General features: G+C 37.8%; 12 protein-coding genes across 12 annotated transcripts; 5 read left to right on the top strand and 7 right to left on the bottom strand.

The window, feature by feature from the left end:
• Window positions 1–1,636: 1,636 nt before the first annotated feature.
• On the top strand, window positions 1,637–2,166 carry B0P05DRAFT_587210 (uncharacterized protein; the record flags this gene model as incomplete). Its single annotated transcript, XM_051582568.1, has 2 exons — window positions 1,637–1,926; window positions 1,983–2,166. The coding sequence occupies 2 exons, from the start codon at window positions 1,637–1,639 to the stop codon at window positions 2,164–2,166; spliced, it is 474 nt and encodes a 157-aa protein (XP_051434771.1).
• A 5,942-nt stretch (window positions 2,167–8,108) lies between these two features.
• Window positions 8,109–8,818, top strand: B0P05DRAFT_541912 (50S ribosomal protein L13e; the record flags this gene model as incomplete). Its single annotated transcript, XM_051578243.1, has 2 exons — window positions 8,109–8,359; window positions 8,427–8,818. Exons 1-2 carry the CDS (start codon window positions 8,114–8,116, stop codon window positions 8,814–8,816), a joined length of 636 nt encoding a protein of 211 aa, XP_051434770.1. The 5' UTR covers window positions 8,109–8,113.
• A 357-nt stretch (window positions 8,819–9,175) lies between these two features.
• On the bottom strand, window positions 9,176–10,226 carry B0P05DRAFT_541910 (uncharacterized protein). Its single transcript, XM_051578242.1, has 2 exons — window positions 10,057–10,226; window positions 9,176–10,011 (listed from the first exon to the last, which is right to left on the bottom strand). The coding sequence occupies exons 1-2, from the start codon at window positions 10,166–10,168 to the stop codon at window positions 9,260–9,262; spliced, it is 864 nt and encodes a 287-aa protein (XP_051434769.1). The 5' UTR covers window positions 10,169–10,226; the 3' UTR covers window positions 9,176–9,259.
• Window positions 10,227–11,328: 1,102 nt separating this feature from the next.
• On the bottom strand, window positions 11,329–12,029 carry B0P05DRAFT_541905 (uncharacterized protein). Its single transcript, XM_051578241.1, has 4 exons — window positions 11,865–12,029; window positions 11,725–11,820; window positions 11,623–11,676; window positions 11,329–11,575 (listed from the first exon to the last, which is right to left on the bottom strand). Exons 1-4 carry the CDS (start codon window positions 11,994–11,996, stop codon window positions 11,552–11,554), a joined length of 306 nt encoding a protein of 101 aa, XP_051434768.1. The 5' UTR covers window positions 11,997–12,029; the 3' UTR covers window positions 11,329–11,551.
• A 58-nt stretch (window positions 12,030–12,087) lies between these two features.
• On the top strand, window positions 12,088–12,421 carry B0P05DRAFT_105331 (uncharacterized protein). The gene is made up of 2 exons (XM_051572946.1): window positions 12,088–12,192; window positions 12,236–12,421. Exons 1-2 carry the CDS (start codon window positions 12,136–12,138, stop codon window positions 12,335–12,337), a joined length of 159 nt encoding a protein of 52 aa, XP_051434767.1. The 5' UTR covers window positions 12,088–12,135; the 3' UTR covers window positions 12,338–12,421.
• A 121-nt stretch (window positions 12,422–12,542) lies between these two features.
• Window positions 12,543–13,680, top strand: B0P05DRAFT_105368 (uncharacterized protein). The gene is made up of 3 exons (XM_051572947.1): window positions 12,543–12,739; window positions 12,786–13,381; window positions 13,431–13,680. Exons 1-3 carry the CDS (start codon window positions 12,709–12,711, stop codon window positions 13,659–13,661), a joined length of 858 nt encoding a protein of 285 aa, XP_051434766.1. The 5' UTR covers window positions 12,543–12,708; the 3' UTR covers window positions 13,662–13,680.
• On the bottom strand, window positions 13,609–14,874 carry B0P05DRAFT_541898 (uncharacterized protein). The gene has a single exon (XM_051578240.1). The coding sequence runs from the start codon at window positions 14,800–14,802 to the stop codon at window positions 13,699–13,701; it is 1,104 nt and encodes a 367-aa protein (XP_051434765.1). The 5' UTR covers window positions 14,803–14,874; the 3' UTR covers window positions 13,609–13,698.
• B0P05DRAFT_541897 (uncharacterized protein) lies at window positions 14,867–16,249 on the bottom strand. The gene is made up of 2 exons (XM_051578239.1): window positions 16,092–16,249; window positions 14,867–16,050 (listed from the first exon to the last, which is right to left on the bottom strand). The coding sequence occupies exons 1-2, from the start codon at window positions 16,183–16,185 to the stop codon at window positions 15,041–15,043; spliced, it is 1,104 nt and encodes a 367-aa protein (XP_051434764.1). The 5' UTR covers window positions 16,186–16,249; the 3' UTR covers window positions 14,867–15,040.
• Window positions 16,250–17,397: 1,148 nt separating this feature from the next.
• Window positions 17,398–18,273, top strand: B0P05DRAFT_541893 (uncharacterized protein). The gene is made up of 2 exons (XM_051578238.1): window positions 17,398–17,459; window positions 17,500–18,273. The coding sequence occupies exons 1-2, from the start codon at window positions 17,420–17,422 to the stop codon at window positions 18,186–18,188; spliced, it is 729 nt and encodes a 242-aa protein (XP_051434763.1). The 5' UTR covers window positions 17,398–17,419; the 3' UTR covers window positions 18,189–18,273.
• Window positions 18,274–18,633: 360 nt separating this feature from the next.
• Window positions 18,634–20,998, bottom strand: B0P05DRAFT_541886 (uncharacterized protein). The gene is made up of 5 exons (XM_051578237.1): window positions 20,653–20,998; window positions 20,060–20,601; window positions 19,428–20,014; window positions 19,298–19,383; window positions 18,634–19,252 (listed from the first exon to the last, which is right to left on the bottom strand). The coding sequence occupies exons 1-5, from the start codon at window positions 20,876–20,878 to the stop codon at window positions 19,050–19,052; spliced, it is 1,644 nt and encodes a 547-aa protein (XP_051434762.1). The 5' UTR covers window positions 20,879–20,998; the 3' UTR covers window positions 18,634–19,049.
• Window positions 20,999–21,055: 57 nt separating this feature from the next.
• On the bottom strand, window positions 21,056–22,251 carry B0P05DRAFT_571646 (NADP-dependent oxidoreductase domain-containing protein; the record flags this gene model as incomplete). The annotated part of the gene is made up of 5 exons (XM_051581388.1): window positions 21,056–21,285; window positions 21,442–21,571; window positions 21,631–21,687; window positions 21,730–22,098; window positions 22,198–22,251. 5 exons carry the CDS (start codon window positions 22,249–22,251, stop codon window positions 21,056–21,058), a joined length of 840 nt encoding a protein of 279 aa, XP_051434761.1.
• Window positions 21,921–23,871, bottom strand: B0P05DRAFT_541883 (guanine deaminase). The gene is made up of 4 exons (XM_051578236.1): window positions 23,628–23,871; window positions 23,524–23,580; window positions 22,198–23,480; window positions 21,921–22,146 (listed from the first exon to the last, which is right to left on the bottom strand). The coding sequence occupies exons 1-3, from the start codon at window positions 23,862–23,864 to the stop codon at window positions 22,377–22,379; spliced, it is 1,398 nt and encodes a 465-aa protein (XP_051434760.1). The 5' UTR covers window positions 23,865–23,871; the 3' UTR covers window positions 21,921–22,146; window positions 22,198–22,376.
• Between the last annotated feature and the right edge of the window lie 24 nt (window positions 23,872–23,895).

Here is a 23,895-nt window from a genome sequence, read left to right as displayed (position 1 = left end):
AAGACCAACGCCTTCTTGTAGGCGGGGAATACATAGTTAGTCGAAAGATACCTTGGGATATATCTCTTGCCAGACAGACTTGTATATCAACCGTCGTATTTGTTCTAAAAAGGCTTGAGTCGGGTGGAAAAGCCGCAGACAGAACCATAGTTGGGACAGGATGAGAGTGTTCGTAATCATTGTACCTCCTCACAGAGACAAATGTCGTTGTGAGAAAACTTAAAGCACTGTTTATACCTTGTCAAGTAACATACCCTGAACAAAACTCCTTTACGTACTAGTATAAGGCATGTAGAAACCTAAATACCTCAGGGTAGTTGGAGAAAATTTGGAATAACAAGTGTCTATTCGATGTTGCCTTAACAAGGTTGATCAAGAAGACACAATATCACCACTTAATGAAAATGCTTCGGTCTTATGCTGATTGAAGATTGCCTTAGAAATCTTAGCGTAATTGTTTAAGTGAGTTTGGAGACGGACAAAGCCATTTTAATCGTGTACAAAGAGACATATGTCGTCCGCATATGCTAGACATCTGATCTGTTACCTTCTTGAGGAGTTCGAAGAAGAGTAAACTTGGTACAACGGGTCTTGAAGAATAGGTAGTAGGAGTGGTTCCAAAGCGAGATTAAAAGCATTGGTGAAAGAGGATCACACTGTCGTAGACCTCGCTTCTGATTTACTGGCTCAGTGAAGAATCCATTAGCATTAATATACATTGAATTATCAAAGAACAGACTATTAATGCTATCAATCAGTGAGAGAGAAAAGCCAAAAGCATGCAAAACTCGAATCAGATAGTCTGCATGAACACGATCAGATGCACCAACATTCCATTATCGCCAATAAGTCTGCCATTGAGAAATTCTGTTTAATAAGGATTGATAATTTTTTGCATGATTCGACCGAAGCGTTTGGTCAATAGCCTTGTAAAGATTTTTGCATCGCAGTTAATTAGCGAAATAGACCTCCAGTTCTTTAGGTCGCTAAGATCGCCCTTCTTTGGTAATAGTCTTACTCGAATGTCTTTCCAAGATGGTGAAACAATCCCATGAACAAGAGCATCGTTGTACAGTTGTTATAGCAATGGATCTAAAACAGGAAGCTCAAAAAGCAGACTTATATACACATAACCTAGGCCATCACTACCTGGGCTACTTTGTTTTGGACTGCGTGTAGGCATTTCCTGAAGCATATTGATAGTTATCGGTTCAAGCAGAAGATCTTTATCGTTTTCATTGAGTTTTTGTTCGAAATTAACTAGCCCTAGAGTAAAAACGGCCAAATCACAACTTAAACAAGTCAATCTTTAATGTACCATTGCTTGACAACCAGACTATCAAAATGGCCTCTTTTTTCATTTAAAACATGTTCTTTCGAGTCCAGAAATCGAATGGTATTGTTGGTTTGACTGTTTTATGATTTTTTTTACCAATAGGGGATTCATGAAGGTTCGTGAAAACGAAAGAAGAAACAAAACTCGATCAGAAAACTTTGGAATGGGCTAATGCAGGTCTGATCCAACTCCCAAGACTTTTCTCGGGAAGCGAAGTTAGAAACAACTCCTAAGCCTAAAAAAACTAGCAAACAACGATTGCATGCTCAAGTAGTAGCTGCGAAGACTCGAGTGTCCTTGATGCACAAGGACGTAAATGATACCCACCCCGACAAATCTTCTTCACTAGGTAAAGTACAATCGAGAATTTACAGATCATATAGACCTAAGGATGCTTTTCTTCTTGACATCACCAAGGTCAAAGCTCAATACACAGATCTTCAGTGTCTGCAAGAGATCAAAGCCCAACGCCCTACATTTCATGCTTGTTCTTTTCTCAAAGATGGTTCAGCTCGATATCTCGAGATTTATATTGAATCTCAACATGATGTCAATGATCTTGGTGCGAATCATTCCGTGCCAAGCCATCGGTAACAGTTGGATGGTGACCCCATATCAAACTGTCTCACCTATCAATGTTACCCAGATCCGAAGCTCTGGAAGGCCTAAAGGTCAGTTTATCTCCTTTCGGCCAAGTTATTGACGTCGGCATTATAACCGAACCTAATACTGGGTTTTTTATGGGATCCGATTATGCTGTCATTGGTATTCCCAGACAGTCAGGAGAAGACCAAATCAAGTATCAGGAGTTAGCTCACAATATCCGTTAGCGGGAGGGAAAGGATGAAATTCTCCATGCTACATGGAATAACATGCCCACTTGGTGCCGTTATTGCCATTAGACTGGTCACACGAAGTTTGAGTGTGAAAAGTCCAAGGCACGAATCATTTGCTATCACTGCCATTTATTTGGTCATCGATCTTTTGAGTGCCCGCGAAAAGCACCCATCAATCCATCAAAAAAGCGCAAGACCCCAGCGCCTAAGAATCAGACCTCTCAGGAAATGCCCCAACCTGCTTCTAAAGCGGATCAACTGGCCTCTTCAACAGAAGTACTAAAGACCAAGTATGTTCCAAACGACAAACGTGCTTCTTTGACTAGGGCCAAGAAAAATTTGAGACCAAACTCAATTAAAAAAGGAAATGATAGTAATGATGATATGTCTGAAGATGGCGAGAGTGACGAGGAAGGTTCAGACTATGTACCAAACGATGGTCATAATAGTGGCAGTGACAGAGATGAATCTGAACAAGAAGAGAGTGTTTCAGCAATGAAATTAGATGGAGTCAGGGGAGACGCTATGATTGATTTAAAAGATTTATTACCTATGCAGATGGATCGCAAACAGGCATTGGTTCAACAGATCCACCAAATACAGCAAAGGTCTACAAAAGAAATATTGAACGAGGCTGACCAAAACACTTTAGCTGAACTCTATCAACAATTGCTCCGTTTAGAAGAAAGTATACATTCGACGGGCCCCTTTGCAGGCCATCAACAAGTATATCTCACCATATCCTTATGACTAAAGAACTCCAACTACACTATGCGTCATTAAATGCAAACAGTTTAGTGAAAACGAATCAACCTAAAACACAAAAAGAATACATTCGATACTTAAGACTTTTAAAACTAGACATAATATACTTCCAAGAGACTCATGCGGATACACAATCCCGTATTGAAACACTCGACATCTTTTTGGACCCCCCCCCATGTGGGGATCGTATGCCTTTCTCCTAGTTTCAATCTATCCATCATTGACACTTCACACTTCTCATCTTCCGCTCGCTTCCAGCTTTGCAAAATGGTGCATCACAACACTTCTTTGAAGCATTTTATATACTCAACGTTTATACATCTGCCTCTGACCTCTCAGAGGGCAAAAACTTCTTCAATCATTTACATAATATACTAAACGACTTGAGAAATGTCATCTCCTTATACCAACTGATCATCTCTGGAGACTTCAACTACTCTCATTTACGGCTTGCTGATCTACCTTATACCGCCTACCCACAATTGAGGCCTAGACTAGAACAATCATTTACCAATGCTATGACTATTAACAATCTAGAGGACAATCTCACGTTTCAAAGACGCTCAAAGGATAGTTTCTCTTTCTCTACTATTGATTATATCTATGTTGGCGAAGATATGCAGCAAGGACTAATACAAGTCAATATCTCTTCGTCACTAGCATTTTGGACCGATCACAGTATATTGCAAGTTGATTTTGTGTTAGGTATGTCCAAATTTGGTCCGGGTATATAGAGAGGAAACCCAACTTTTGCAACACACAAAAGGCTACATGCTTCATTAGAGAAGAGAATCAACAAATTGGAAGAGCAATGAGCTGGTAAGAATTCACCTCAAAAACGATGGGAGCAAGTCAAGTTGGCAACCAGAAAAGTTGTGAGATCATATGCAATCAGTCATAACAACTGGAGAGAGCAAACTCTACGGCGTTTAGGAAAAAAAAACGAAATTGTATCTTAAAAACTAAACCGTCTTTAGCTGTCAAGTTGCAACTCATTCCACCTTTGGACCCTCAGATCCACAAGCCTCAACAGGAGATTGCTCAAATTACGACCATTAAATCTGGAATCCGGTGGTAGAAAAATGGTGAGACAAACATTCCTTTTCTGAAGCAGATACATCAAAAACGAACGTTACAGCAATACATGTCTGGATTCAGATACTTTAATGGTCCTCATCCTGGCATAGTAAATTCTGGAACGCTAAGCATGAAGTGCATCGTTCAAGACTTTTACCAACGACTATACACGCCTGGCACTGTCGCCCCTGCAGACATCAATACCTACTTAGGTGACATATAGAACTTGTTAGTAATGAACCTACAGAAACAATCATATGCTATTCAGAGTGATTAAGAACATGGAAGAGTGAAAACATGGTCGATTCACAATGCAAATATGGGACTAAATGGACATAGGACATACAGGATGGCTACATGCGAAGATTGAAAACCGATTCAACTCGACTCTTCTCCCGCCGCATCCGAAATCAAGCTTTTGCTGAGAACTGCATAAAGATGCAGTTTTATGGCTTTGGTATAGTGGCAAAAGTTGTACGTCTTTGCTTTCTGAGTCTATCAATGTAAGAGAAACACCAAGTTTGCTGCTAAAGTATTGAGCAAATAGGCAAAGGTGCTTATGAGTTTTTCCTCTCATATTTCGTCTTTTTTATATCATGATTAGCAAGCAAACATATCCGCCAAAAACTAGAGCCTTTGACACGCATTTTGAGTATTTATGCTGGTCAATAGCTTCATTTTTTGTCTTGTAGCATCAAAAGGAAGCTCTCTTTTTTTTTAAAAAAAATGTGTTCATTGATTGAGCCGCGTACACTAAGAGTAATAGTCAAAGTGAAGAGGCGGGTGCAATCAAAATGAAAGACAATAAAATAAAACGAAATATACTAGACAAAATAAACTAAAATAAAATAAAATAGATAGAAAGAGAAAAAAAAGTTACATGATTGAATGGCATTGATCCTCTTCAATAGTCTGACGAACATTGAATCGGATGCTTAAAGGAAGCTCAGAGTTGTCAGCTTGATGATTTTCATGAGCAGTACCTTTTGGATTCGAGAGATTTTGGGTCATTTTTTACATGTCGCTTTTCTTTTGTCCAAACTGACTCCAAAAAATACCCTGTATGTTAGTGAATATGGTTTGTAGGTATATAAAGTATCTATGCATGTATAAACAGGTTTATAATCATTATAAGCGTCAAGTAATCCACTGGTTTATCAAGGTATCGTTTTAGAATATGTATACTTTTATAGCGCACCTTCATTTTTTCTCCAAGTATTCTAAACATATTTTGCTGCAACTCGTTGGTTGTTGTTGACACGCTTTACAGGCCAAATTCCATAAATCTGACAGGAGTCAATCAATTCCAAACTCTCATTTTAAAATGTATATGGCCCAATCTTACACCTACGAAAGAAAAATTGATGCTTTTTTTGTTATTATTGCCACCTATTTCCTCTCATCTAGTTTTGACTCAGCCGCCCTTCTCCTACGATTCGTTCGTTTGTAGTGACCTATAGTGATTCGTTCGCTATTAGGAGGAGTGGGGCTAGACGGGCTACTAACTATGACTAGTTTGCAAAATTCATCTATTGCTTCTGATTCTATTGACCTTTCGCTTATGATTCGCTCATTCGTAAAGACCTACGGGGGGCTCGTTCGCCATTAGGAGGGTAGGTCAAGATGGGTCTTTGGCGAGTTGTGCGCTGTTTGAAAACTAGAGAGTGTTATAGACATTTTATTTAGTCGATGCAAATGTTCGATCAGCTCGGAAATAAAAATTATCAGTGCTAGCCAGTGCTACAAACAAACGAATACAAGCAAAAGACTTCTTCAAACTCATGATAATTACTTGATATTAATATTCAAACACGCTTTCTATGTCTCAATTTGGCCGAAGTATTTCCTATCACTCTTTTCCTTTGGTTAGCTTGATTGGCCCTTATTCTGAACAAAAATAATTTTGCTCTTCAACCTCTTTCAAAAAATGAAAACATGTAGTACCCTCATATATGCATAATCCCAAGCGATTCTACTGTATTTCTGATATTTGGAAAGCAGAAATTATACTGTTCCTCTTTTCTTTATTGAAAGTTCATTTGAACCTCTTGAGATAATAAAAAAATGAGTTTTTTTTTTTTTTTTTTTTTTTTTTTTTTTTTTTTGGAGATGTTCCGAAAGTTGAAAGGAGCATGTATGATTATAGTTTTTCAATTTATTCCATATAAATTCCCCCCATTAGACTCTGCGCTAAAGGTTCTTGAAATACTAAAACTTTTTAAAAAGCTTTTACTTGGTAGGAATTATACAAACGCAATGTTGTTTGAAAACAGTGAGCGTCAAGTCGCTTTTCCGTATGGTCTTTTATTCTATAGCTAAAATGATAGACTACATGCGTCCAAGTATATCAAGTATATATCCGCCATTTGCTTCAGTTTAGTAATACAGGCTGTGGATATAAATCAAGCCGTGTTCAATTGTCTGGCTTTTTCTTTTTCAAAGTCTAATTACCGTCAATATTAGCAAAAAGATATTCTCGATGATGGAGTTTATTCTAGTTGGAATCAAAGTATAATTGATAGGGTACTTCTTGTTAAAAAATGAATCAAATATGTCCATTGTTCAGGATGACTAAAGAGCAATGCTTGTGAATTTGTGGAAGAATCGTTCAGATTAAGTGCTGAAGATAGCCCATTACTACATCAAAGCATTTCTTTTTTAGTCATACAAGAATAAGGTATATGTGTTTTTTTTACCTCATAATTTTTCTATCATGCAGCGTATTTAGTTGTTCACCTTGTTCTATTTTTTTGTGCAACTTTATACCAGCATTTTTAAAGAGTGTTCCAAAAGATACTTAAAAAAAAGGAAAGATGTGTTTTCTTGTTCATCATACGACTCTTTAAATACTCTACACTCCAATGAATCAAGAACCAAGTAAACATCATGATTGAAGCAAAAAGACGTCATGTATTGTTGCTCTAGACTTTATTGTAGCAATCAATTACCTAACATGAAAAATAAGAAATAAAAAAAAAGACGATTGTATAGCATTTGTCATTCTATCAGTTGTCCGGAACAACTTGATCTATACAGATACTGTTTGAGAAAGGCACTTTCTAGCCTCTGTGTTTATTTTATCAGTATTACTTTTTCAAACAAGTTTAAATGAGGTTTCTGTTAGTGTCGGTATCAAGTACAATGATGTGTACTGTGCTCTAAGAAAAAATTTGATAAACGATTAGACTTTCTTCAAATTTGGCTGAAAGTTACAATCTCAAAAAAAAAAAAAAAAAAAAAAAAAAAAAAAAAAAAAAACTATCATATTAAGAGCTGCTTTAGGGATGTTAAAAACAACTATTGAAAAGAGCAGCAGCAGCAGATTTGGAAAGCCCAACATAAGCAGCATAATCATCGAAGGTCTCTCGGAGTGCAACAAAATCAATGGAAGCTACACATGTTCACTTCTTTGCGTGTCCCAGATTTGCACCTGATTGTCTCTTTCGTCGCTCGTTTTATTGATGCGAGTCATTTTGGAAGAATCAGGTTTTTAAAGAATAACACTTTGCCTATCATGTTTGAAATTTTCATATTTGATTTTTCTCCAACACCAAGTTCCTTTGTGTGTATCAAACAATTACTCTTGGAAGCAGGAGTACACAAACAATGTTTCTGACAATAGAAACGAGTTTTCTTTTTTATATAACGTTAGCTGCATATGCATCACAACATTATTAGTCTTGAAAAAAAAAAAGGAAAACGACAAGATGAATGCGTTTTGGATAACACTCCTTGGCTAATGAAAGCTTAGCCGTTGGAAGATCATGAACCTGTCAATTTGATTTCGCCGGGCCATCAAAGAGAGGAAAACAAAAAAAAAAGTTAAATGTCCGCCGGGCATTGGATTTTTTTTTTGTGTACTTGTGTCAGTGAATTACTGTATCGTTAAGCCGTTCTCTTTTCACTTACTGGTCATTTGTATGTATAACATGGCATCCATCCATTCATAGAGTCAAGGATAATCATCCATCCATGTACGAAATGAAGGATGATGTTGTTTTGAAAATTTGACAGGTTACTAACATTCTCTTTTTTTCTACTTTTCAATCTACTCTTACCATTACACTTCATTCAACTTTTTGTATGTTTTCAACAGATCATGGTTTTGAAGCACAACAACCAGTTGCCTAACCAGCACTTCCGCAAGCAATGGGACCGTCGCGTTAAGACTTGGTTCGATCAAGCTGGTCGCAAGAAGTCTAGAAGAATCGCACGTGCTCAAAAGGCTGGCCGTGTTGCTCCCAGACCTCTTGACGGTCTCCTCCGTCCTGCTGTTCGTTGCCCCACTGTCCGCTACAACATGAAGTTGAGAGCTGGTCGTGGTTTCACTCTTGAAGAACTCAAGGTAAAAAAAAAAAGTCGAGAAAAAAAAAAGAGAAAGAGAAGAGAGTTATTGATGTCCAATGATATAGGAAGCTGGTATCCGCCGTAAGGAAGCTCGTTCCATTGGTATTGCTGTCGACCACCGTCGTCGCAACAGATCCAACGAGTCTCTTGAACTTAACGTTCAACGCTTGAAGGCTTACAAGGCTAAGCTCATTGTCTTCCCCCGTAAGGCTACTAGCCCCAAGAAGGGTGATGCCGAAGCTGCTGAAGTTGCCACTGCTGTTCAACTCCGTTCTCCTCTCTTCCCTGTTGAACAAGTTGCTGCTGGCCCTGAAGCCCGTGCCATCACTGCTGAAGAAAAGAACGCCAGTGCTTACATGAAGCTCCGTTATGCTCGTTCTGCTGCCCGTACCCTCGGTGCCCGTGAAAAGCGTGCTCGTGATAAGGCCGAAGAAGAAGCCAACAAGAAGAAATAAATGAATTGACTTGAACCTGTTTCTTTTTTTTTGTAAAAAAAAAACTTTTATTTATTGTGAGAGAGAGGGAAAGAGGGGTATGATGTGAGTGGCTTAGTGTTGTCTTTCCATTGCCTTTGTTAGGCAACATCAAATGAAACTGTACTCAGAAGGAATAAGCTATACAATGCAACAATCCAGACAGATGATAATGTATATGGTCAGTAGACATGAATGATTTATCTGCAGTTCTCCCTGTTCCTTACATGTACTTCCTGCGTCATATATACGGTAGCAAGCTATGCATCCATGGATGAACTGATGTCTCTTTAAAGAGAGGGGATAAGACAACTTTTATGCAGCTGTCTTGAAATTCAGAATTTAAAATACATAGTGTTTATTTGGTATCATATATATATATATAAGTTGACTTGATTTTTATACAAATGGTAATGATGTAATTCTTAGTGATGAAACGAAATGACTTTTCTTATTTTCTTGGACAAGTTTTTTCCTTTGCTTGACAGTTTGGACGATTTTCTTCTAAAGACCTGTAGAGACGAAGGAGGAGAAGTAGGCGTGGGCGGTAAATTTTCTGTGATGTCACTTGTATTCGTGATCAAAGAAGGAACAGGAGGAACTTGTTCATGATGAGGATTGAATCTTTCTAGAAACATGCTTGTTCTACGACCAATCTTTTTTACCGATTCTTCTGTGATACTTGATCTGGCACGGTGTAAGATACGCTTAGGAGACAGTTTAGAAGATTTAGGCGTGGGCGGGGGTGTGATGAGCTCTTGGTTCTTGTGATGATGTTCGCCCAAATCAAGATCGCTATCATAGTATAAACAGTCGGATTGAATCATGCCACTTGCCATGCCAGGCATAGCAGGAGGAACAGGAGGAGACGATACCATTTTGATTGAAGGTTTTTCAAATTGAGTTAAAGGTGTCTCTAGATGGCTAGAAGGAGCACTAAATAAGCTATTTGTCATACGAGGGCTGTCATCACCACTCTCTATGGTGCTAACTGAATTTGACAAGGAGATGATTGTGTTGTCTCTCGCTGAAGAAGAAGAATTTTCTTGTATGTTGTCCTTGACTATAGCTTCATCTTCTGTCTCATAGTGGTGGTGCAGTTCTTGTTCTTTCAAGTCCATTTGTTGACTTGATTGAATAGAAGGAGCAACATTTCTGCAAGAAGAGGATGGGGCATCTAAAATTGTTGGTTTATTTTAAATGATGAAAAGAATGTTTTTACCTTCTGTTATGCTATTGGATTCAATAGAACTTGTTTCATTGGATGTAAAGACATTGTTGGTTGGTTTTGACCAAATTTTTTCAAGGTAGAGTATAGAAGCTACTCGCAACATAAGATTATAATACAAAACGATGAAGAAAAAGAGAGAGAGAGAGAGAGAGAGAGAGAGAAAAGAAATACAAAAAAAAGATTGCTTAAATGCAAAAAAAAAAAAAAAAAAAAAAAAAAAAAAGATTCAACACATAAAAAAGGGTTTAAGGGGGGAAGGAGGAGGAGGAGAAGGAACTGAGGAGTGAGTAGGGGGCGAAACTCAAGCCAAATACAGGTGTGTCACACCTATTATTACATAGTTTTAGAGTGCACTAAACTGCCATTATTTTACGTTTTTTTTTTTTGTTGAATGGTAATTTTTTCAATACTTTAATCTTTATACAAACATTTTTTACACATTCTCCAGATTGCCGCAGTTCCATAAATAACAATTTACGCAGCTAAAATAAAATAAAGAGGCACAGCAAAACACAAACAACTGGTATGCCGATCTTGTTCAAATAAACTTTGCAAAAGAAATTTCTGTTATAAACAAGTTCAGCTTCATTGTTTGTAATCAATTGTTACAATAGTATCATAAAAAGTCTGAAACGTTCTTCACCCTTCAGAGTTACATAAAGTTTTGTTTATCATTTGCATCATACAGATAGTCTGTGTACACTTGATATTTTATGATTGACATCATGTATACGATTTATTTTGTGCTTCACATTAACTATTCTTTTTATTCTTTTCATTCAAGCACTTTTAAAGTGATCTTCTCTTTCTTTTTTTTTTTTTAAAAAAAAACAGAGAATCAAATAACTATTTTGATGAAACAAAGGAGGGGAGAGGTATCAGCATTTCCTTGTCTTTTCTGTACAAGGTAAAAATCCAAGTCAGATGGATGGTGGAACCAAGGTAGATCCGAAGAATTGGAAAGTTGTCTTGAAACACATCTATGCTATTGACTAGGATAGTTATTTATGAGTAAAGAAGTAGCTACTCTCTATAGACTTCACTGTGGATCTATGTATGGAACACAAGCGTAGGTATACTGGCTTGAGATCCTTCAAGAGTAATGCGGTTTGGATCCGACTCTATATTCTATGAAAACGATGCTTATTTGGTAATACAAAAATGTCGGTTCGTGAATTCTGTATGGCATGTATCAATGCAAGCCCTGGAATAAAATAAAAAAGAGACAACAATTGTGATTAAGCCAGAAAATATGGTGTCACTTGAAAAAGAGACAGAGACACTTTCCCTTATTAAAGTTACAAGTGGTATAGTCACTCATTTCTTTTTTATTTTTTATTTTATCAAAGCAAATTACTTGTCATCTTTCATCATTAGAAACAAAACGCTGTAGCTATGTTCTACTCAACAGATATTTTCTATAGTCAAACATAAATCATGTCTTGATTTGCTGCGTAGTCTTTATTCATGTCGCGTTATTTTACAGTTAATTTTTTGAAGGAGGTGACACCTAGAGATACAATCAATAGCTATTCAAACATAGTGTATATTTCTTACTAGAATAACACCATCACCACGAACAAACAGCATATCAAAGTTTCTTTTTACAGTCTATCATCATAATAAGAACATGTACGCGTGTAGAGAGTATGGACTTACTCTAATCACTTGTTCTTGAGCATCTTCAATGATTTCAACAATAGTAATAGTCTCTTCTACTTCACCCAATACCATGTTCAAGTGGCCATCATAAGCCTAATCACACGTTCAATGACTACTATAGAAATAAAGATACCTACATGTAAATTACCACGTAATTCACGATCTCCTCTCAATTTAACATAGATGCGTTCGTCTAAAGAAAGTCTCACAAGATCAAGAGGTTCTTCAACAGAACCTACATCTAAAGAAGCATTGTTGACTTCAGTCATTGTTTGAATAAGAAAGAATTTTTTCAAAAAAAAAAAAAAAAAAAAGAGAAAAAAAAAAGAGGGAATCAGTGTGGGTTTTTAAGAAAGCGCAATTGTTTGCGTGGCATTATTTTTCTTTCTTTCTCTTTTTTTAAACAAGATGGTCTCTTTGGATGCTTTGAATGAACAACAAAAAGATACATTAGCACAATACCAGGTAACTCATATTGTTGTCTGTGGTGTCATGACTTATCCTATAGACAATAACCCACATTGATGACTTGGAAGAAGGTATCCATCACTTGATAGAACATGACTGGAATCTAGAGGCAAGTAAGTCATGTAGAAAGAGAGAGACTTGACTTATATCTTCTTTAGAGAGCTATTCAAAGCGTATATGAAAATAACACGACTACAACACAAGAAAGACAAGTGACACCACCACTTAGGCCAAATAGACCACCTTCTCTTTTATTATCTATTCTCTTTTGGCCTTTTGGTCTTGCTTGGAATGTAACATGGTCTATTCTCTCTTTCGCCACTCGTCTTATGTCTTCTCGTCCTGCTATCCAACAAACAAAAAAAGATCCTCGTACCTTAGCCATTGAATTCAAAGAGACATTTGAAGCCAAGTATGGCACTCACCATATCGAATTCTTCAAGGGCGGGTATTCTCAAGCATTGGAAAAAGCAAAAAAGGACCTGTTGTTCTTTTTAGTCTTGTTACATAGTGATGATCATGATGATACAGATGCATTTTGCAGGCAAGTCTCAATGAAGATATCAAAAGAAAGCTCATTCTGTTTAGAGATACACTGTGTTCAAGTCGTTTGATTGATTTTATTAGACAAAAGAACATACTTGTCTGGGCTGGTGATGTACATGCCTCTGAAGCTCATAAAGTAAGCTATACACTTCAAGCCTCTACCTATCCCTTTATGGCATTGATTGCGCTACAATCCAATGTGGGTAGTTCACCTAAAATGACGGTCATTGAGCGTATGGAAGGTCCTTCTCATCCAGAAGAGCTTGTCAGTCAAATTGAGCATGCTATGGATCGTCATGGTGCTGTTGTCCATCGATTGAAGAACGAACGCGAACAAAGAGAACAAGAACGACAGTTGAGAGTGGATCAAGATGCAGCTTATCATGAATCATTAAAGGCTGATCAAGAAAAGGCACGTAAAGCACAAGAAGAAAAAGAAGCGCAACAAGAACAAGAAAGACAAAAGCAATTGGCATTGGAAGCCATTGCCTTACAAAAGCAAAAACGAGAACAATACATACAGTATTTGTATGGTCAATTGCCTGATGAACCTACAGAGGGTCCAATGGCTAAATTGAGTTTTCGTTTGGCTGATGGTGATAGAGTGATTCGTACATTTAAACAAGATGCTACTGTGGATGTAAGTCTATCTATCTATGTATATCAACATATGACTTATTATGATATAGACCCTGTATCAGTTTGTACAAGTCTATCCATTCATCAAGAACAATCAAGCCAAAGATGTATCTGTTAAAGCACCTTCAGACTATCAACATCAATACAAGTTTACTATCCATAGTCCTTATCCTCGTATGGAGTATGAGCCCAGTTCAAAGCCATTGATTGATATCAAGAGCTTATGGCCAAGTGCTACTTTAGTAGTAGAAGAAGAAGAAGAAGAAGAAGAAGAAGAATAAAGTCTGTTTTATTTACATAAAGGAAGGAAGGGGTATCTTAATGTGTATGGTTCTTTAAGAATTGATCCACAGATTCAACTGTATCGGATCTTGCCATGTTTGCCTGAACAATATGTTCTAATGCCATATCCATCTTGAACTGTTGTGGCTGAATGTATGTCTTTAATAACTTGAGTAATTTAATCATTGTCTTTTCTTGACAATAACCCACAGGATACTTTGTAAAGAAATTCGAAAATACTTGACAAAACAACTGTTGGTCATTCAAAGGTCCTACAAGCATAGGCAGTAGTTTTGATTTAGATACAAATAATTGGCCTACAGCTTCGAGTTGAGCTATTCTTTCTTGGGTAGGTTCACTTGATCGAAAGGCTTCTTCAAACAACACATTCAGACTTGTTTCCCAAAGACATGTCCTTGCTAAAGGATCGAATTCAAATACAGGTGCCAGTACGTATTGGTATACATCAGGCTTCTGTTGAACCAGTTTTAAGAGAGGACGAGAAGGCAAGGTTGTCTTTTTAAAGATAGCAGGAAAGAACCATTGTTCATGAATCATAGTAGACGGAATATGATCATGATCTACTTGAGATAGAAACACACTCAGGTCGTCTTGTTGAGGATGAATATCCTTGTACAACAAGTGTCCCTTTTGAACCAAGGTAGCAAATCCATCAAACGAGAGTTGTTGAATTGTTCGAGAAAAATACGTATGAGTATCCAACAACATATGAGAACCACGCCTTTGTTGGTCTTGTTGCTCTATGGGTTTACCATAATGTTGCAAAAGACCTTGTAACAAACAGTGCGGTAAATGAGCACCCAAATGAAACAGGGTATGGATAAACTGCCCATGACAATGTTGAGGGATACTTAGTAAGGCATAATAAAGAGCAAATCGAGGGCCAAAACGAGTGACAATCCATGCAGCCTTGGATCGAGGTTGAATAGCCACTTGGTAAAATGCACGACACGTTAAAGCAAATGCTTGAGTACATTCAAGTGTATCCAACTGCTGATAAATACAGAGCAAAAGTTCTTTAGGCAAGTTGGATATAAAGTTATGCATCATGGCTGTCTTTTTCACTTTTTTAAAATGGATTTTTTTAAATAAAGATTTAGGTGCAAATGCAAGTGTCATTTGTTAAGAAGAAGAAGAAGAACAAAGAACAAAGAGGTCCCCCTCCTCCTCTTTTTTCACACACACACACACATATATATATATATATGTGAGTCTTGATAACAATCCTAAAGGATATTCACCTTTCTTTAAATCACGTTTGCTTGAAATTGAGTTTTGATTGGCTGAAATTCACAGAATGGCACAAACATCCTGCTTTTCCAAAAGATCATCCAACTCAAAAACCAATCAGCGTTTATTACAGCTTACTTTCAATCAATTCTTTCACCAATGGCCACACTTGTTTACGCGACATACGAACATTGCCTTGATCATAGAATGTTAAGCTATCTGTCTGAAGTGCATCAATACGAGTTAACTGGACTTGATCTGTTGTTTCAAGTGCTTCTTGAACCACTTTTAACTTGGGATCACACACCATCACTGCAAGTTGCCTTTTATAGTCACCTGCGCCTTCTTTGTCATGATCAAAAGCAGTGAAAATGACCTCCATATCCAACTGGCGTTCTTGTGTGTATTTCTTTGCTGCTTGTTCAATCTCTTGAGGCGAATCTCTTTCTGCCCAGGCATGGAAATACCATGTCACTGCACTTGTACCAATACGATACCCCTTCACAATGAATTCCTTATAGTCTCTGCGCAAGATATGATAGCTTGACATCGTATCTACTTTGGATTTGACATGTTCAATTGCCTTGAAGTACTGGTTGTCTATCAACCCTGCTTGTCTTGTCTTTAGTTTCTCAAACAGGGCAACGTCTTTCTCGGTCGTTCTGCCCAGTTCCCATTTGAGGTTGACCGTGTCTACTAACAAGGGAGCCAGGGCCAACTGAGTTACTTGAGTATGGTGGATCCATGCTTCTTCAGGAAACTGCTCAAGCACTAATGTGACACAAGACCCTACCATCTCAACCACACGTAAAGGTGCGTCCAAGTAGAGTTTTTCATCCACATGATGGTCAAGTACACCTACTACGCGGTCATGCCATACAGGCGTATGGAAGGGTGCAGTAAGATGATTATGGTCCACCAGCACAATGCGAGGACAGGTCAAAGCGTCCCAGTCAAGGTCATCGATACAAATCAGTTGGTGGTAGTCGAGCTGGGTTTCTTCAAACACGTATTTGAGTTCAGGGCGAAGTTCGAGGTCGTCGCGGGGTACTTTGATCAGAGGAAGATAGAGTGTGGATGTGTCGTTGAGGTAGCTTAGATAGGCAAATAAGAGAGAAGAAATAATCGAGTCAAGGTCTAGGCATGTTTAACGCAAGTTGATATCTGGGTATGTTTACCTGCAGAATCATTGCCTGTCACAATGATTTTGGGGATATCTTTTCGTGACACATTTTGACGTACCGTGTCAAGAAAACCTTCAATCGTTAACATATTTAAGAAAGAAAAACAAGAAGAAAAAAAAAAAGGAATATACTTTTTCTCTATCCAAGTGACTGCCAATCATCTCATCATGATGCTTCAACGGTAATGTAGTCTGTGTCAATCAAGTCTTTCTTTTATATATAAAAAGAAACTAGTGCTTTAGCCAAATACCTGCAAGTGTTTTTTTACCAGGAATTAGGACGAGAATCTAAACTACTTTCAATTGAGTTCCTTAAAAAAAAAAAGTGCCAGACACTCAATTATATCATTGAACATCATTGCTCATCTTTACGGAAGAACTAGTCCAGGTCAATTATCGCCTGTTAAATCTGACATGATTTCTTGACAAAAGTCCCAAAGAAAGTTTACCTCGCTTATTCCAAGAGCTCCGGAAGTCTCAAAGACAAAAAGCTTCATGAGTAAACTGTCTTCAAGACGAATATAATTGTTGATTCCCATCCTATGGTTTGCTTTGGTTAATTATCACTATCAGGATTCCATATCGAAATACGCTGCCAAACTGCTAGCCCATCTATAAAAGAATTAACCTTAAGCTCTAGATTGAAGAGTGACCACACTCTTCAGCTCCAAAGCAGCCAGTCTTGAATAGACCAATTTCACTAGAAAGCAACATAGAAGACATTCCTATATTCTCTTTTGGATTCATACAACACCGACACAAGGGGGCAAAGTCACACAAGAGTCAGACAAGGCCTGAAGCGAACATAAGAAGAGGTCATCACACCAGTGCACTATGTTTGTGATTGTCTTCTAGTGTTATTCCAATACAACAAGTGCAAAAAAGTCTTTTTTTTTTAACTGGCAACAAGTATATAGCTTTTTCTATCCAATTGACAAAAAAAAACCAATAAAGGCAGAGCTATTTTGATAGAAGAGTAGTATTAACTAGGTGATCAACCAAGTGAGAGAGAGGCAACAATACCATAAGGGCGAAAACATGATACTTGTTGATGGGAATAAAGAAGTTGAAAAAATAATCAAGAAACGTACGTACCTCATAAAGTCATTTTAGGCATATTTGCTGGGATGGCTGTGTCACTTAGACAAGAGTTGATAAGCTGTAGCATGTCTTTGGCCTTCAAGGTGACATTGCATGCTTCTTTATCCAAATCCCATTTCAGCAGTGCAAGTGAACTCAAATGACAGTCACTGTCCTGGTTGATTTGGACAGGGTCAAATAAAGAAACTTTTTTTTTTATTATTATTTTTGACACTTGTAGCCATGTTGAGTCGAATGAATCAAGCCAGCATCAAGCGCATTGGTAAGACAAATCCATTGACCATAACTGACCCCCCAATTAGCAGCTACCCCTCTTGTTCTTAAGCAAGGATTCCATGGCTCCGCTACTGCTTTTGCTAAAAAGCACCCTAAACAAGTCAAGAAAGAAAACCTTGCCAAACGTGCTGCCAAAATGGCCGAATTCGAGCGTACCAAGCCTTCTTTTATTGTATCTAAACCAGCTCCTTTCTTCAACACTTTACACACACCTGCTAGTGCTTACCAACAACAATCCACTGGCTACCAACACTTTATTACAGAAGCCGATCAACAGTTTTTGTTTGAAGAGACACCTAAGAAATCAGTCGAGTCCAACCATATGGCTGCTATTGATGGTATGGAAGAAGCCCTGAAACAAGAAAAGCATAAAGTCGAGACATTACAAAAACTAGTTGGCTTACAAAACGGAAATGCAAAGGCAGTACAGATCTGGAATGTGCATCAAGCCATTGATTGGTTCAAGCAAAAAGAAGGTGATACGGGTAGTCCTGAAGTACAGGCTGCTATCTTGACTGTACGCATACACAACCTTCATTCTCATTTGAACCAACATCATAAAGACAAGCACAATTACAAGCAGTTGCGTAATATGGTTCATCAACGTGCAAAGATCCTCAAGTATCTTAAGAACAAGGATGCTCATAGATACTTTAAATGTTTAGATGGTTTGGGACTAGAGCCTAGAGCTGTTGAAGGCGAGATTACTTTGTAAAATAATAATAATAAAAAGAAAGAAAAAATGGTATTTATTTACAAAAAGATCTTTTTCAATAGCTTTATTGAAAAGTCAACAGGATTTACTAAATCTTGGTCTAATTGACGAGGTTCAAAGGATCTATAGATAGTCAAAAAGAGTCTTTTTTTAAATAGCTTACCTTGACAATAATTCATCTGCAAGTTCAATGCAAAGTTGAGTGTGTTTGTTTGTCTGTGCCATTTTGATTTGATAGACAGGAATATCGATGGACACTAGCTTATTGGAAACAACGTTCACATAACTCTTAGGCAAAGACACTATATCATAGGCTTCTTTAGGAATTGTCTACAAAAAAAAAAAGACATGAGTGTCCTCTCTTGTTAGTTATTTTATACCTGAAGAATAAGCATTGGATTTAACCTTAAGAACAGAATGGTTTCTTTCAATTTTCTTGTGTTTATCGAAATTAGTTCTTTTGTTATACTAAACATAGGCACATCAGTATCTCAGCTCTGTCCTTAGGTTACTTACATAGGCTGTCTTTTCATGATAATAAGGCATTGTTCAATCACAGGCCAAATAAGTTGATGCTGATTCATAAAAGCAAACGAAAGATTCTTCCAGGCATCAATACAGATCATGTCTCGGGGTATACCATATGAATAATGGACAAGTTGGACTAAACAAGACTTGAAGGCCTCTTGATCTATTTTGCTAGACCATAACTGAATAGGAGCAACAAGTACAGTATGGATCAATTCAGACACTTGTGATTCGCTCATTTCCTCTTGTGCTTGTTGAATAGGATACAATTCTTTGGGTGTTCTTATGGGCTGTAATGAAGGCATGCAAATACTCTTTTTAGCCTTGATATCTCTAACCTAACATATGAGTCCTTGAATCTCTTCCCGTCATACTCGCTAACCTAAGCAATTCAATATAGTACAAAATACTATCACTTTTCCATGTCTCATGCAACAAAGCCTTTGAGATGAGTGCAATATAAGTCATTCTCTCTCTTTCGTTCTCCTTGGCTTGGATTGCCTTTTTCATGAGTTTTTGAATAAGAATAGGTAAACCTGTCTATGTATAAGCCTGTTACTTGTTTGTCTGCTTTTACTTACGTATAAAAGACATGCATTCAATCAATAGTTCACAAGCCTTGTCGCTACTCTTTATGAGCGGTATAAGATTACCTTGTAAAATAGACCTAGTAGCATGATCAATCATCATGTCATGTTCAACAAGACTTACAATACTGATTCTGAATCTTGTTGAATCAAACAAGTCAACAAACGGAAAGAAAAGTCTGCTCTGTCGTCTTGTTGTGCAATATGCCACAGTGCATTACAAATAGGCGATTCAGGCTCTTTGAGCACCATGGGCACTAATCTTTTGATAGATGTTGTATCTGTTGTCTGATCTAGTATGGTCTGTATCAGTGCAGGATGACACACATTCTCTGTTGAAAATAGATGTGGTAAAGTAGCAATCAATGAAGGCAGCAACACAAGGAAGGGGCTATCCATAGACAAAAGTGTGTTGTATTCTTCTTGTATGTGGGTTTCGATTTCGTCTTGCTCAGTGCTATGGACAGTAGACAGATGGTACCATTCCCCCTTTTGGAGTAGTGTCAGTACAACAAGTTTAGCAAACTGCAAATGGACAGACGCAAGTATCTTTTTCTGCTTTTTGAATGAGATTGGCTTCTCAGTGGCAACGGCTTTTGGAGTTAACCAGACAAAGAGCTCATTCCACATAAGAAGATGGTCTTTGTGTTGTAAGATTTGATGTAGTTGCTGATAGGCTGCTGCTTCCAAAGGTCCCTTTTGAGCATGCCACTAATAAAATACCAATGAATACCATGTCATGGTGATGATGTATACCTTTTCTAAGACAAACAAGACTCTGCCTATTTGATGCCAGCTTGTTGACAAGTGGTTTATGGTATTCACTTCTTCAACAACCTGAATTTTAGTATTTCCTATGATAGGATGTGCTGGTTGAGTCAAAATAGATTGGAGCAACTGAATGGCTAGTTCACAAGAAGAACATGCTAGTAGCGTAGGCTTGGATTGCTTCTCTGCAATATGGATCAACAGAGGCACAAGGTCTATTATAAACTGATCATGTCTCTCTTTACCAGCAACATGTGAGAACAGAGACTGTAAGAGTACAACACACGCTAGTTGAGATCGTTTATCTTCCATCATAGTTAATTCGTTCTTTAAAATGGCCTGAACTTGGTCTGTTGTCTGTTTGGATTGCAATGTAAAATAGCCAATGATGCGTATAGCAGGCGTATTGGCTTGTGTGTTCTTTTTGAGGATCTTTTCTTTTAGAGGCACATACACATGCTGAAAGCTGGTAGTAATATCGTTTTGTAATAGATAATGTTCGATTGAAACAATGGCTCGGACAGTAGGTGCTATCGAGTATCATTAGTTCTCCCGTAAGACATGAGGTCAGTTGTCCTTACAGTCAGTCATAGCAAGTACAAGTTGAGAGGCATCGCATGTCTGAATCGTATCCACTGCTTTATCAAAGACGTGTCGGTGTACATTTAATAGTAAGTGTAAAGCCTTGCCTAAAGGAAGATCAGAAACAGCATCCTCGATCGCTTTCTCTAGTTCTTGAATCGGTCCTGGTTTTTCTCTTTCAAGTCGTATACTCAACAGTCCTTTTTGATCCTGATCGAGTAGCATGAGATGATAAATATATTTATTTATGTAGAGTCAACAAAAAGAAAAAGGAGGGTGTCTTTAAATAGGCGACTCTAAAAACAACCGCATAAGTGTTATGCTTGAGATACGTTTGGATTTACCCCTTCATTTTTATTTATTGTAATTGATTTTGACAGGACAATAAAGACTGTTTTATGTCTAAACAATAGCAGCCTTTGGAACATAAGATTCTTCAAGATATTTGACATCTTCTTCAGAAGGTGTAAGGTCAAGAGCACCTATCAAGTCATATAATTGCTTGCTCTTACTGGCACCAACAATAGGAGCAATGACATAAGGCTTCGTGTATTTACAGGCCAAGGCAACTTGAGTAGGAGTAGCATTGAGTTTCTTGGCCACTTGAGCCACTCTTTCAACGATTTCATCATCTGCAGTATGTTGTAAATAAGGAAAGAGATTGTTTGTGGTTCATTGAGACTTAGAACGTTGCGTATTTCTGTTGACACTCAAGAGATCACCTGAAGCCAAAAGAGACCAAGGGATCCATCCAATACCAGCATCAAGACATTAAGGGGCCATTTCACGTTCTTCACGGTAAAGTAAGTTGTATAAGTTTTGCATGGAAACAAATTTGGCCCAACCGTTCTTTTCAGCAATATGGTTTAGTTTAACGAATCGCCAGATAAAGATAAAACTGCAGCCAATATAACGAACCTAAGATATATTGTTAGTCTTGAATTTTTTCGAGTTTTTTTTTTTTTTTTTTTTTTTACCTTACCAATACGAACCAAGTCATTCAAAGCCTCCATGATTTTCTTCATAGGAGTTTCCTATCACGCATGAGTAAATAAAGATAAGAGTGATTTACCTACAGTATCAAGACGATGGATTTGATAAAGATCAATGTAATCAACACCGAGACGTTTCAAAGAAGCATCACAAGCATCCATGATATGCTTACGAGAAAGACCAAACTTGTTGACCATACCAGAATCAAGGCTCAAATCAACAGCACCTGAGCGATCTGTCTCAGGAAACATAGGAGAAAAGACCTTGGGAGCAATGACCACACGACTTCTAGGAACATTTAATCCTTTCAATGCTTTATCGAGAATACGTTCACTTTCACCATTGGAATAGACATCAGCCATGTCGAAAAAGTTAATACTCACATTGTAAGCTTCTTTAATGACCTCAATGGACTCCTCTTCACCTTTAACCCATTCAGCCTTTGAAGCATTCTATTTAGGATCACCATAGCCCATACAACCCAGACAGATTTTAGACACCTAAAATACACATAAGCTTTATATTGATCTATGTATAGAAAGACAATTTACCTTCATGCCAGTGTTGCCAAGGCGAACATATTGCATTTTGTTATTAGAAGACATATCGAGTTTTATTTTTTCATTCAATGCCATTTTATATAAACTCTAATCATACTAAGGAAATAAGCTACGTATCTCACTTTGAAATACAGTTAAACAAAAAAAAATTAGGCCCAAACCATGATGAACTATTCTCTGCCAGAGACTCGTCTACCCTGAACAAATACATGCAGCAAGTTATAATGACTGCCATGGAATAAGAATTTTTCCACTTTCTGTAACATGGTTTCACCACCCATCAAATCAATCGTGCCACCATTCAAATCCACCCATAATGCATCAAATGCTTTTCCTTTTTCAAAATTACCAATCTGATGCTGTAAGCCTAGCACTTGAGCACCACCCATTGTGGCTAGATACAATAGTTCAGAAGGTGTTAAGGGTGCATAATCAGGGTTATGATACAGATCACGCTGTTTGACCTTGACAGTCTTGGAAGCAAAGAAACTTGTACGGACAGCATCCAACATGGAAGGCGAGAACCCACCAGCAACATCTGTGCCCAGTCCTACCTTGACTCCCTTCTCCAATAGACGACGAACATCACACACACCACTATGCAACGAGAAATTCGAATTGGCACAATGAGATACACCTGTCTTACGGGCCACTAATAAATCTACTTCTTCTTCTGTCAAATGCACACAATGAGCCATATAGGCTCGTTCGTTCAATAGACCATGATCATCATAGACACTGGTATAGTCTTTACTGGCTTTGAAAAGAGAGCAAGCAAGCTTGATCTCATCTGGATTCTCACACAGATGAGTTTGAATAGGTAGGTTGTGTTGATTGGCAAGCTGAGTTAGACCATGCATCAGTTCAGAAGAACAAGTAATCGCAAATCGCGGTGTCACAACAGGTGTGATAAGTGAGTTATTCTTGGTCTTGACATACTCAATAAATGTGCGTGTGTCTTGTAGACTGGAGCTGGTTGATTCGACATAATAGTCTGGTGCATTTTGATCCATATTGACTTTACCCACATAGGCACGCTGGCCAAGATCTGAAATGATATCCACTAGTTTCTGACAGGCTTCTAAATGAATGGTAGCAAACCAGCTACATGTCGTAGTACCATTCGCTAAGAATCGCTGAATGACTTTGGTGTAGGCTTTACTTGCATGATCTATATTTTGAAAAGCAGACTCACAGGGGAATGTGTAGGTATTAAGCCAGTCTAATAGAGGAAGATCCATGCCTGATCCAGCAAACATATATTGTGGCGCGTGCTATACACATCAGTTTTGTGTGTTTGCTTATATGTGAACTTACTGCGTGTGTATCGACAAAGCCAGGCACAAGGAACTGCTCAGGGCCCAATTCTTTGATCTGGTTGTTTTGTGAATAAGGCGCTTTATTTCAATGACATAGCTTACCTGTGTGTCCTGATAGGAATGAGCAGTTAAGAAGGCCTTTACATCTTGAACATCTTGAGCAACATTCACAATCACGCCATTTGTAGTGTCAACGACCAAAACACCTCGAGAAATGATGTCCAACTGACTCATAGAGACAGCGTGAACAAGTGTACCATAATAAGCAGTGTATTTAGTCATCATATAAAGAGAAGAACGAAATATGAGCAAATCTAAGAATTTATATCTTTCATTCATGCAAAATGATTGGCTGGGAGAGTAGCAACCA

The sequence above is a fragment of the Gilbertella persicaria genome (genome assembly GCF_025201335.1).
Source record: "Gilbertella persicaria strain CBS 190.32 chromosome Unknown B0P05scaffold_20, whole genome shotgun sequence".
NCBI classification, from domain to species: Eukaryota; Fungi; Mucoromycota; class Mucoromycetes; order Mucorales; family Choanephoraceae; genus Gilbertella; species Gilbertella persicaria.
Note: the sequence above shows the minus strand (reverse complement) of the source record. Positions and strands in the feature narration are given on the sequence as shown.

What these genes read in the sequence shown, in the direction of transcription:
- B0P05DRAFT_541910 (XM_051578242.1), bottom strand. Translation starts at nt 10,168, where the DNA reads ATGTTGCGAGTAGCTTCTATACTCTACCTTGAAAAAATTTGGTCAAAA. An exon ending in ATCCAATAGCATAACAGAAG is followed by an intron (nt 10,012 to 10,056) that starts GTAAAAACATTC and finishes CAACAATTTTAG; the next exon opens with ATGCCCCATCCTCTTCTTGC.
- B0P05DRAFT_541905 (XM_051578241.1), bottom strand. Translation starts at nt 11,996, where the DNA reads ATGACTGAAGTCAACAATGCTTCTTTAGATGTAGGTTCTGTTGAAGAA. An exon ending in CTCAAGAACAAGTGATTAGA is followed by an intron (nt 11,677 to 11,724) that starts GTAAGTCCATAC and finishes TTATGATGATAG; the next exon opens with ACTGTAAAAAGAAACTTTGA. An exon ending in GTGGTGATGGTGTTATTCTA is followed by an intron (nt 11,576 to 11,622) that starts GTAAGAAATATA and finishes TTGTATCTCTAG; the next exon opens with GTGTCACCTCCTTCAAAAAA.
- B0P05DRAFT_105331 (XM_051572946.1), top strand. Translation starts at nt 12,136, where the DNA reads ATGGTCTCTTTGGATGCTTTGAATGAACAACAAAAAGATACATTAGCA. An exon ending in ATACATTAGCACAATACCAG is followed by an intron (nt 12,193 to 12,235) that starts GTAACTCATATT and finishes CTTATCCTATAG; the next exon opens with ACAATAACCCACATTGATGA.
- B0P05DRAFT_105368 (XM_051572947.1), top strand. Translation starts at nt 12,709, where the DNA reads ATGATCATGATGATACAGATGCATTTTGCAG. An exon ending in GATACAGATGCATTTTGCAG is followed by an intron (nt 12,740 to 12,785) that starts GCAAGTCTCAAT and finishes TTCTGTTTAGAG; the next exon opens with ATACACTGTGTTCAAGTCGT. An exon ending in AACAAGATGCTACTGTGGAT is followed by an intron (nt 13,382 to 13,430) that starts GTAAGTCTATCT and finishes ATTATGATATAG; the next exon opens with ACCCTGTATCAGTTTGTACA.
- B0P05DRAFT_541898 (XM_051578240.1), bottom strand. Translation starts at nt 14,802, where the DNA reads ATGACACTTGCATTTGCACCTAAATCTTTATTTAAAAAAATCCATTTT.
- B0P05DRAFT_541897 (XM_051578239.1), bottom strand. Translation starts at nt 16,185, where the DNA reads ATGTTAACGATTGAAGGTTTTCTTGACACGGTACGTCAAAATGTGTCA. An exon ending in GACAGGCAATGATTCTGCAG is followed by an intron (nt 16,051 to 16,091) that starts GTAAACATACCC and finishes AAACATGCCTAG; the next exon opens with ACCTTGACTCGATTATTTCT.
- B0P05DRAFT_541893 (XM_051578238.1), top strand. Translation starts at nt 17,420, where the DNA reads ATGTTGAGTCGAATGAATCAAGCCAGCATCAAGCGCATTG. An exon ending in AGCCAGCATCAAGCGCATTG is followed by an intron (nt 17,460 to 17,499) that starts GTAAGACAAATC and finishes CCCCCCAATTAG; the next exon opens with CAGCTACCCCTCTTGTTCTT.
- B0P05DRAFT_541886 (XM_051578237.1), bottom strand. Translation starts at nt 20,878, where the DNA reads ATGCTACTCGATCAGGATCAAAAAGGACTGTTGAGTATACGACTTGAA. An exon ending in CAAGATTCAGAATCAGTATT is followed by an intron (nt 19,384 to 19,427) that starts GTAAGTCTTGTT and finishes TCATGCTACTAG; the next exon opens with GTCTATTTTACAAGGTAATC. An exon ending in TGAATGCATGTCTTTTATAC is followed by an intron (nt 19,253 to 19,297) that starts GTAAGTAAAAGC and finishes ATACATAGACAG; the next exon opens with GTTTACCTATTCTTATTCAA.
- B0P05DRAFT_541883 (XM_051578236.1), bottom strand. Translation starts at nt 23,864, where the DNA reads ATGAATGAAAGATATAAATTCTTAGATTTGCTCATATTTCGTTCTTCT. An exon ending in ATTCCTATCAGGACACACAG is followed by an intron (nt 23,581 to 23,627) that starts GTAAGCTATGTC and finishes CAAAACAACCAG; the next exon opens with ATCAAAGAATTGGGCCCTGA. An exon ending in GCTTTGTCGATACACACGCA is followed by an intron (nt 23,481 to 23,523) that starts GTAAGTTCACAT and finishes TGATGTGTATAG; the next exon opens with CACGCGCCACAATATATGTT.